Source organism: Hippocampus comes, unplaced genomic scaffold (assembly GCF_001891065.2).
Source record: "Hippocampus comes isolate QL1 unplaced genomic scaffold, H_comes_QL1_v1.1 scaffold174, whole genome shotgun sequence".
NCBI lineage: Eukaryota > Metazoa > Chordata > Actinopteri > Syngnathiformes > Syngnathidae > Hippocampus > Hippocampus comes.
Window position 1 is genome coordinate 420,250 of NW_017805983.1, and position 11,405 is coordinate 431,654.

At 46.4% G+C, this 11,405-nt stretch overlaps 1 protein-coding gene across 2 annotated transcripts in view; it reads right to left on the reverse strand.

Annotated features, from left to right (window-relative positions):
• Positions 1-3,437, reverse strand: part of map3k5 (mitogen-activated protein kinase kinase kinase 5) — a 26,109-nt gene extending 22,672 nt beyond the window's left edge. Inside the window, exon 1 of one of the 2 annotated variants that reach the window (XM_019890707.1) lies at positions 2,352-3,437. In XM_019890707.1, coding sequence (XP_019746266.1) covers positions 2,352-2,790 — 439 coding nt within the window. In that variant the 5' untranslated portion in view covers positions 2,791-3,437. The remainder of the gene's footprint in view (positions 1-2,351) is intronic. The other variant, XM_019890708.1, reaches the window with a different exon arrangement.
• Positions 3,438-11,405: the final 7,968 nt, after the last annotated feature.

Genomic DNA, 11,405 nt, shown 5'->3' on the forward strand with positions numbered 1-11,405 from the left:
GTCAAGTGAATGGAATGTACCCTCTGCTGTTATTTTTGGATGGGAAAGGTTCTGATATAGAAAACGGCTCGGCTAATGGAGACACGATTTCACTTCCATATCAGAATGTCGTAGATGATTTTTAATCATCTTTTCCTGCATTTTCTTTCCTCTAATTATTTTAAAAATGGTGATAACCTATTTTTTCATCCCCTGAGTATAACTATGACATGACTCCACTGAATAAAGTTTGACAGGAAAGTTCTATGTCACGATATGAGCAAATGTAGTATAAACAAGGGAAATGTTGGGTTGATTGTTTTTAGTGATCATACATTTGCATATTATTAGTGATGCATTGATTATGCTGCAAAGAAGAACACTTTTAATAGAGATATGATGATGCAAAAAGAAAAAAGATATGCTTTTTCTTTATTGGAGTAATTATTGCACACAAATCCACCTTGGCTGAGCGATCCCACCACCTGACAAGGACCAAAAAAACAAATCTCCTGATCCAGACCCAGCTGCCCCCGATTGGTTACACCATTCAACAGAGGTTGATTTCACGGTATACGGGCAGAATAACCCCGGTGAAAATCAACCTGGGACCAGGTAGTCTACCCTAAGGTCCTGAAGAAAACCACCGCAACAGTTCAATTCATCACTGACGCCCCCCCCCCCCCCCTCCAAGGCCAGTCACTGACGCCACATTCTTTGCACATGCAGATGATGTCTCGTATACGAAATGTGTCCTGTTTTCGACAGGCAGCCGATGGGTACTCGGGCCTGTCGAAATCCGTCTTGTAAGTTAGTTGTCGTTCTTGAAGAGCATTTTCGTTTTGTTATTTTATTTCAGCAATTTGAGTCATTTCGTGAACAACCTCGCACCTACGGACACGTGTTCTTCAATCAACCCCGCCGTGCATGTTTTTGGGAATGCGGGCGGAATCCGGAATAACAGGAGAAAAGCCACACATGCACAAGGAGAATATCGGAGAGCCCCGGCAGATACGCCAACCCGGGAACTTTTGGAGTGTATGTCAGACATGCTAATCACTCTGCTAACCTGCTTAACCAGTTCTATCGTTCCCAATTTGTCTCTCCCTTTTTGATTTTCCTTGATGTTTTTTGCAAAAGCGGCGTGAGTTATCATGTCTTCCTTTTTCTTGTTCGCCTTTGTTTTTCTACGACAGCGGTTTCAACAGCGGTTATCCTGACAGCGGCTTGTCACCGAAGATAAGGAGTTGTACTTCTCCACCGAGCCTGAAATATTTCATTGTCTTTGAGCAAAGGAGACTCTTAAACCGCCAATGTGTTCTTCGCTCTTTGGGTGAGCGTGCACACAAAAGGTGGCGACTTGGAAGGCAACGGACTGAGTGACTCACAGCGATGAAGCAGGAGCTACCGTACATCTGTCTGGTTCTAACTCTCGACTGGCATTTGAGTGTAGAATAGTGATCCTGAGCTCATTGGCATAAAAGACGAGAATAAGATAATAACTTGGCATCCTCTGGTTTATCTTTGTTAGCGCTGTGCAACTTACACAGGTTTGTATATCCTCCCCCCTGGCATCTCCGGCCCCAAATTCATTCGTTTCCGCAGGACCACGTGACCCAGATGTTGAAAGGCCAACACCTTCGTGTCGCATTTGACAGTGACAAAGCGTCGCTCCATATTCACAGGCAGCCGCCGCCTGGCCAGGAACCCGCGGTGGGATTTCTGTGCCGAGCCGCAGGAAGAGGCGACTCAGTGTGTGTGAGCAGATACTGTGCATTTCTGGGAAAAATGCCTCGGCCCTCCCATGTGAACGGTGAAACATTTCCACTGAAGTTCAGAACAAGATAAACAAATGGAAAAAAAAAGAGAGGTTCTTGCGTGTTTCTCTGCTTTGTGGGCTCAAGAATCAAGTCTGGCAGTCATCCAATCTATCCACCCGGAAATTCTTGTTCTCATTTGCATTGCAGGGGAGCCGATACCGGCTGACTTAGGACGAGAGGCGGGCTTGACCTGGGACCGGCCACCGGCAAGGTTAAACAAGGCTTCAAAAGCAGAATGTGGAAATAAAACGGCGACGTTTCGTGACTGCTCGCTGACTTTCACGTGCATTCAACCGGGAGTAAACAACTTGATGTGCAGGCTGCAGCCTCATGTAGTGGCACGCAAGTTGACTGCTGAGCTCACAGCAACCTGTCCTGCAGGCATCCAATTTCCGGGAAAGAAGTGACGCAGCAAAGGTGTGACCTTTGACATTTGTGCAAACATTCCAGCGCCCAGTAGTCATGAGGAGCGACATTCCCTTGCACCAAACAATCGAATGTTTCAATGACTCCAAGAGAAATATAATAGCAGCCCAACTCGTGCGTCCTTACCTGCGTTGTAGAAGATGTCCAGCACTGTGGTCTCTCCAAAGTCCAGCTTCCCAAAGTTGACCGTCTCCAGTTTGCTGCCCGCCGCCTCACAAGCGTCCTTGAGGCATCGCAGGGCCATGCACTCGGCGTTGTTCTGTTGGTTTGGCTCATTGTTCAACACGTAGGCGACACTCACCGGCCTGCTCTTGCACGACTTGCCCGCGGACAGCAGACCGCCGCCGTCCATCGCGCAGTTGGCTGAAGTTTGCCCGTGCCCCCCGCCCGCAATGACAGAATCCTGCCAGAAAGTCCCGGCCGCTGGAAGCCCGACACCCGAGGCTCCGGCAGCTCCTCCGCGGGCGGCGCCGGTGCCCTCGCCGCCGCCGACATCGGCCCCTCTGGCGGCGCAAGCCCCGATGCAAGGCACCGGCAAGGAAATGCCCTCCTGCTCTTGACTCATCTCGAGTGTCTCTCGGTGTCTTTTAACGCGCGGATCGAGAAGAGCAGCGCCGCCGCGGGATCTCCATGGAGAGAGCCCGTGGTTACGCGCGGCGATTTACGCACGGCGCTTCGCGGCCGCACCGGCAAGATCGAGCAAGTCTCGCGTGGGTTTAACACAAGTCCACTAGCCGCGGGGCAATATCATGCTGCGAACGTTGCATCCTGCGAGTCATGGCGAATCTCTCAAAAACATGGCACAAGAGGCGCAAGAACAACCATCTCCGTGCATTCGTTCCTGCTACTTGACGGGTCCACGCAAGTCGTGCAAGGCAGCCCGGTCGTGGCCAAATCGTGCACGATCGACACAAGCAAGGTCGCGCACAGCTCGGTAGTCGAATTCTGCCCAGTCTCGACTGTTTATCTTCTGTTCCGTCTACTTGCAGCGCGGTGGGCGGAGGCAAAAAGGGGAAACCTCCCGGGTGTGGGCGGTGACGAGATGACCACGTGTGAGGCCCTGGAAAGGCAAAACTCGAACTGGATCGTTTGCCATGGCAACGCGTCTCGAAATACAGTCGCGCCAACCGCCGAGTGAAAGTCATGTTGATGTTGTGTCATGTGAATATTATCATCATCTTATATCGCGCAAAAGGTGGGCAAACAATTGGGGAAACTAGTTAAAGGAATGCGACAAATCTATCACAATATTGGAAATAATAACTCATGCAGATGTTTTGGTTTGTCTAGTATCGATTTGATCGTAATTAATGACTCAATTATTTAATTTAAAAAGTTGAATGCACATGCATTTAAATTGTGTTTATTTTACAACTCTTCTAGGTTTACATGCATACATATATTACAATTCATAGCATTGTAATCGAAATAAAACTATAATAATAACTTGATAAGCAAATTATTTAACATTGTTGGATGATCAATGAATCGACGCAATTTGTCTTGACAATATTTGAAATATGTGCCCGTGCTTTACCGGATCGAGAGCATCTTTTCATTACTGTTTAGGCGGCGCCATCTAGCGGTAGAGATTTAATATCACAGTCCAACGTGGAATTTTTACTGTCATTGCCATTTTGTCTTCAACCTAAAAAAAATGGATAGGTGCGGATTATTATTTAAAACATATGCTTGGTTTGTGGGATCAAGTGTGGGGTCTTGACCAACATGCATTTGGTGTTCAAACGGGCAAGCTTCAAAAGTACTTTCCGGTGATGCTGCGTCCGTGACGTCGACACACGTACGTAATTCGGGTTAAATCGCTACAGTGAGGACGGAACTGCGTTATAAACCGAGGACCCTTTGCCATAAGAGGACTCCTTGAACAATGGCCGCAGAGCACTTTCCAACCACTGGGTGTCCCTCAATAACAGCGCATTGATTCCTTCAAGTGTTGCACTTCAACTGCGTGTGAAAATGCTGTCACACGCCCAACTCGTCCACAAGACGGTGTGACGGTGTGAACATCTCATCCAGTGGCACAATCACACATGACACTCGCATTTGCGTTGTGCATCACCGTTTCTCTCCATTCGCACTCACATTTCGAGAAGTGATTCATATTTGATCTGAAATCAAATTATGACCCCCCCCCCCCCTCAACAGAACGAACACGTATATTTCAAACATGAAACACTTTGCTGCCAGACAGAAAAAGCCCCCCAGCAAGCTTAATTAATTCGGTGTAATTAGAAGAAAACAACAGTGGCCTTTTGCAGTGTTTCCCAACCTTTATTGAGCTCAGGCACATATTTTGCATTGGAAAAAGCTCACACCAACCCACAAAAATGTAACACCAAGTAATCCACTGAAATAATGATCGTGTCTCAATTTCCTCCCAAACTTACTCAGTCAGTGTCGACTCTTTCTACTGTATGAATAGCAACAGATTGACACGGGTTGTCCGTTTTGCCGTCTCAAAAAGCGTTACATTTTTTCTGGCTGTCACTTTTCCCAACCTTTATTGAGCTCAGGCTCAATAAAGGTTGTCCGTTTTGCTGTCTCAAAAAGCGTTACATTTTTTCTGGCTGTCACTATGTGTCACTGGCATGGACAGATGAACAAATCGTGTTGCCTTTAGAGGCCTGTCCTGTCACAACCCTCCATTTTTTTTTTCAGGCTTGGGGCGGGCAGAATTAGGAAAGTGGGCACTATACGCTACCAGAGTAAAGAGATGAAAACAGGTACTATTCATTGTTTGCAGCAACTAAATCTACCCCAAGGATCTCAAGGCATACTTGTTGGAATCTCCGGACTTGTTGTTGGTAGTTCTCCCTCACAGTTCTGAATTCATTTATTTTGGGTGGACATAAAATGACGAGTGCATTGAAGGTTCTAGGGAGCCAAATCATGTCCCAGCCAACTTTGAAATTTTGGACTTTGAGACTTTACACACCGTATAATTCAACAAATATCAAAGCAAAAATAAAATAAAATTGTGCTCCTTCTGATTTGCTTGAGGTTATGCATACTGAGGCGGGGAGTTTTACGCATCACACCTTTTAACAGGCTCAACTGCCATTCAAGTGTAAAAATAAGTTCGCTTTATGTTAAAACTTGAAAACATCAAATTACTCATCACGAGTAATGATTTGATGGTGGATAAACAAGCATGCCGAGTGGAATTACTGCTTCACATATTTCCTAATGATGTGGAAGTGATTTTCCACATCTCAAAGCAAAAAAAAAACCAAAAAACAGCAAACCAAAATGAGGCACAGATCATGTAACGGAATGAAGAGTTGGATCTATGTTTGGTTTTCGGTATAGTTAAGTGTCCACAGTCAGTCTGTGCTGCCGCCGACAAATAAAGCCACTCACCATGAAATGGTCGCTCAGCTCTGAAATGGAGAGAATCACTCACATGGCGAAAGAAGTTCAGCGAGTTAGGCGGTGCAGGTAAGCGATAGACACTCGGAGGCGCAGACTTATTGCATCCCTCCATAGATATCTGCCGACGTGCACACAAACATTAGAGGGGAAACAAAATTACAGAAATCTGCTAAGTTTGACAAATGGCCGGCGTAGCTTTGCCACTAGCTATTAGCCTGCAATGATTAATAAGTGAGAAAATAATTGCACTTCATTGAGATTGATGACGCCCCATTTAACCTCCCCGCTCATCGCGAGCTGCGCCAGCGAGCATCGGGATGAGCCTCGGACACACTGCCGCTGAGCCGGCCTCGAACACAAACGCACACACACAGACCCACACACTTCTTTAATGATCCTACAGGGCATTTTTCAAAGGCCTTGCAGCGCTCTGATCATAAGTTCATTGTTAGTAAGTGAAAAACAATGATCTAAGCTCTAGGAGGCCTCTGGGATTTTCCCTCCACCAATATAGAAGCATTTAAGTCACACACCGAGGGGAATCAATGCCAGTGGAGTCACCATTAACTCCGAGGCTAACGAGTTTGTGAGTTTGGACTTCTTATTGGACTCGTGTGTGCATCGTATCAGAAAATCTCGGGCCATTTACAGACGCGTTAAAAAAAAAAGAAGAGTTTTTTTCACGGGTTAAAAGGCGAACAAAGCCACCGTGATGAGTGGCGTCGCGCCTCTCAATCTGCAAAGAGATGCGGCCAAGGTTATTAAAGAAGGATGTCGCGGCGCAAGATGGCCGCCGTTGTGACCAGAGGCGCTGCGCAGAGATAAATGGTTGACCCAGCCTGGTGTCAGGTTAGGATTGATGCCACTATCAGCACCACTGCTTTCCCAATGATTTTCTCAAATCTCTGATAGAGTGTGTTATCTAGTTACTGGCATGAGGGCAATGGCCCGCAGGCACCAGAGAAGGTCAATCTATGAGGACAATCTTTGTTGGACTAAATGAGAAAAAAAGAGCACACAAAAAAAAAAAAAAAGAATAAAAAGCAGCTGCTAGGTCTCTGGGATAAGATAAGCCAAATTACTTCTCTTTAGTAGGATGGGCCTCGGGGACAAACATAAAAAAAAAAAAAAAGTGAGGCAGCTGTTTTTTGCTCTCTAACTTCAGTGTTGTAGATTTCACCTGGATGCTTCCTTGACTAATGTTGACGCAGTGGTAGGAGCCCCTCGGGGAAGTGGACGGCTCATCTGCATTCGTCCAATGAGTCGACTTCACGGGAGAATTTCCAGAATAGATCATACGGTGCCAAACAACCTCCATCAACAGCTTTTGAAAAAGAGTTTGACTAATCGGTTCAAAGTTAGCGGCGGAGGTCCTGATCAATAATTGTGTGCCAATAATGATGGAGAGGCATGCGGGCGAGGGGAAATGATTCCACTCATTGTCTGAGAAAAATGGAGGTGCGGACATCACCTCGGGGTAAGGGAAGATGTCCACAGGTGCTCGTATGACGCAGGAGTCGATGGAGGGGAAGACAAATGACAAACAGCCCCCCCACCCCTGCCCCCTTCCCACATGCACACATGCACATAAATTTTCCACAACACAAGACTCAGGGAACGCTGAAAAAAGTTTTTGTTGAATTTACTCCATTTTATTTATCAGCCAAAAAACTTCACCTTGCATCTTTGATGCTAGCAATTTAATGATGCAGAAAACAAAATTTTTCAATCAATAATGCTTCCCTTACTCCCTTTTCTAGCTTTGTGCTGCCCTATGAACTGGCCGCAAGTGCACATTTGCGCTAAAGCAAGCCACTACGACGTAGCATGAGGGGGAATGTTCTCTTTGTGTGACTTAGGAGGTGTTTACAACGGAAAATAAAACGTGTGTTCACTACAGATTTGTGTGTGTCTTCCTGATTGTGTTCCAAGAGCTATGAAATAGTCATTTTATTGAAAATGCGAGAATACTAATGACTCGTTTGCTGCAGTGCAGTTCTGACACAGATGACCCTTAAAACCCTGGAGAACCCAAGAACCCCTTTTTTCTTTGGAAAATGATGAATTTTACATGAAATGACTGCTATATGTTTACTGAACACCAAAATATATGTTTTTTCAAATATTTAATGCTTTAATCCTAATTTAGGATTCGGGCCAAATTTGATTCAAGGGAAGCATTTGAGTAGCAGAATTTATAGGGGCCAAATTTGACCCCGTGGGTTCTCCAGGGTTAAGGTGGGGTGGCAACCATTAGAAACATCCCTCCAGTACAACACAGTCAGTTCAGCAACACCGCCGATACTAAACTGAAGATGTTGTCGCTCAACAACATCTCAATGGATTCATTCGGTCCGTCAGCACCGTTTACTTTGGTGAGCCACCGCTGATGCAATGTCACCCTTGTCACCGGAAATCATTACAGCCCATTCAGGAGCGATGAGTTCTGACTAACCGATGAGAACTTTGAACGCAACAGCATCACGTTTGGCACACGAAGAAAGTCACGGGCCTTTTTTTTTTTTTTTCTTGCACTGGATGCTCTTCTTCCAAAGTTTTTTTTTTCTTTTCCTTTGGTATGAAAACAGTTTAAACATTGTGCTCTAAGTGGATTGGGTTCCTGTCAGAGCTGAACGTTTGGACATTGATAAATTTCCTCCTGCGTGGGATCAATAACTCTCACCTCTCAGCCCTGGGCTGCCTCCGAGTGGGACGTCATAATTACTCTGTCAGACTGAATGCCTGTCTGTGTAAAGAGTGGTGACTGCGTATGTGTGTGTGTGTGTGTGTGTGTGTGTGTGTGTGTGCCAGAGTCACCTTATAAGTGTATGAAAGGGGATTTCCCTTGTCGCATGGCGAGCTGCCCTTGCTGTCAGAATCTATCACTGCCATGGCGTCACACACTTGTGCGCGAAAGCGAGCCGAGTAGGAGGGTGGGACGTCATAATTACTCTGTCAGACTGAATGCCTGTCTGTGTAAAGAGTGGTGACTGCGTATGTGTGTGTGTGTGTGTGTGTGTGTGTGTGTGCCAGAGTCACCTTATAAGTGTATGAAGCAGCCTGTGATTTTTAACTTAATGAATGCGTCGATAAGTAAGTGGATGTACGCACGGAGACAGATTATGTGAGAATACAGTACATGCATATGAGTGTGTCCGTCTGAGCATGACAACATCACTTCCTGTTTTCCGTCCATCTTTCAAAATGAGCATTGCACAGGATGTAATGTATGTCAAAATGTGTATGGGGGTGGCGGGGGGGGGGGCTCACGATTGGCAGTGAATGACAGGCAGGCACCCCACCTTCTCTTTTCTCCTCCCACGGCGCTTTTGCGAGCCTGCCGTTTTCCCCAATCGACGAACAGATCTGACAGGTGCCCTGACACGCAGACACGCTCGCAAGCACACCCGAGTGCACGTGGCCCTCACGAATTGAACCGAACAGAAACTGACCAATATTTTCCGGGCAAAATATACTTTGACATACATTGTTCTCTGTCTTCGGGAAATTGCATACATCTCGGGCCTCCCTGGCTAGCTGAGAATAACGTATAGACGCCGCCATAAAATGGAGTGCTTGTGTTGGTTCAAATGATCCGCATCTCCTCCAAATGCATTTATACGTGCGCGTATGTGTGTGCGTGTAGGACACCATGTGGCGTTGCGGTTAGTTAAAGAGGCAGCCTGTGGAATTAAAAGTGAACGAAGCGAGGGCAAGCGTTCCCCTCATAAAGCCGGCGCAATAATAACAATCATCGGGCGAGGCAATAATAACCTCAGTGCTCATTTAGACATCAATACTAATCACGCTCATTTGGAGGACAATAATAACAATCAGGCTCATTTCAAGTGCTCTTTTCTCCACAGAGAGCTCTCGGCGCCTTTGGGCTTGCCTGGTGCTTAACCTAATGATCGTAGTTGTGATTCATGGCTCAACTCTCCCGCTCGCATGTTTCCGCACACCGCGTGAACACAGTTGTCTTTTGGGGGTGGGGTGCGAGGGGGGTCGGGGGCTGCACTTTGGCACTCTTTGGACTCTGGGAAAGAATTCCTGATGGTGCGCTAGGTGAGCGCGTTCGACGCTCGCTGAACTGAGCTATTGCAATGGCGACAACCTGTGGATTGTTGGTGACGTCGTAGATTTTTCCCAAAAGATGATCGAGTAGGATTAGATCCCGTGATGAATTTTTTTTAATACTCGCATTCCCTTTCCTGACTTTAAGGCATGTGGCTCTCCTGCCTTAAAGTGAGATGTGTAAGGTGCAGTTTGAACACCAAATAGGATTCCTGGTCTGGTGGGGGCTTAAATATCGTTTATTTTAGGGACTCGTTAGTCACCGATGCGCTGCCACATGGACACAATTTGCAAAGTCATTTTCCTCTCAGCTAATCAGTGGCGGCTTTGCATGGACCGAAACAGCGAAGTTGAGAGCTGAGGATTTTCTCTGTATTGGGAACCATGTGAAGAAGTAGAATCGTGTTGGAGAAGATTTGCTCCCTGTGCCGTTTTGATGAGTTTCTGCGCCGCGGCTTTCTGTCAAAGTTGTCTTCCGCGGTCGATTGTACGTCTCATCACTTGCGAAGGAGACTCAAACGTCTCCACGCTCATCTCGAAGACATAAAACATTCCGTTCTCTGTGTGTGATTTGACATAACCCGCCGAAGCATGGGACAGTCAGGCATTAACGCGGTCCCTCCCGAATAGTAGCTCATCCTATCTGGACTCCGCAGCTTTGAACCCTTTGCTCTGCCGCTTTTATGAAGCTCGCACAAAATAATTCCAATGGTCCGGCACTGATTTGCTCTAAAAAAGTTGGACAGAAGATCGGTTCTGCGCCGCTTGGAAAGATCAAAAGCTCCTCCGACGGAGTCGGACGCTATCAGCGAGCTCTCATTTCACCCGCAGACGAGTGTGAAATGACTTCATCTGCTGAGTGGACCCACATAAGACACCGTGATACTCGAGCGTAGGCTGACCCTTGTGTCCTCTCGCTTGCCACTGCGCATTGGCAGTGACATGCCAGGATATATACATAACGACAGATACTGTTTTAAAATTTCTTTTTTATTCTTGCTTTCTTGTAAGGGTATAGCTGCAAACCAGGAAGTGTCATGATGGGATGTGGATAGTAAACCAACCACACCACAAACTAACCCAGGAAACTGCTTGTGGAGGCTCTCAGTCGTACAGGAAAGTTCCATCGTAGAAAGGGTTCTGTCAGTCGTCATCTGTACCTGTGGGTAAAAAACAAAAAACAACAAAAAAAAAAACAAAAAAAAAACAAAAACACACAAACAAAACAAAAAGTGTCATGATGGGATGTGGATAGTAAACCAACCACACCACAAACTAACCCAGGAAACAACAACATCCCCATCATCTCGGCAGCATGCGTGCAGCAGTCTTGTGGCTCGACACTTAATTGCGTCTTCCTGCACAGGGGCGAAATGTGTATGCTAATTACAGAAAAGCAGACCTTCAGCGAAGGCCTGCAGTAGCTGGCAGTGCGCACTGTTAGCGCTCGCACTTGAACGCTTCAAGAAGGAAAAAGAAGACAAAAAAAAAACAAAAAAAACAGCAATTTGCTCAGACTTCTAAGCCTGAGCCGCTTGAATAATTTAGCAGAGAATATTATAAATCAGCTTGACTATTTCAGCAATAACAAACCGGTTTCAACATCACGCAGCAAAGCTTCGCGGCGCCGCTGCTAATGGAGATCGCGGCACGCTCGGCGGGCACACGCGGACGCCGCATAAGCGAGCGTGAGCGCGGGGATAAAAAAAAAAA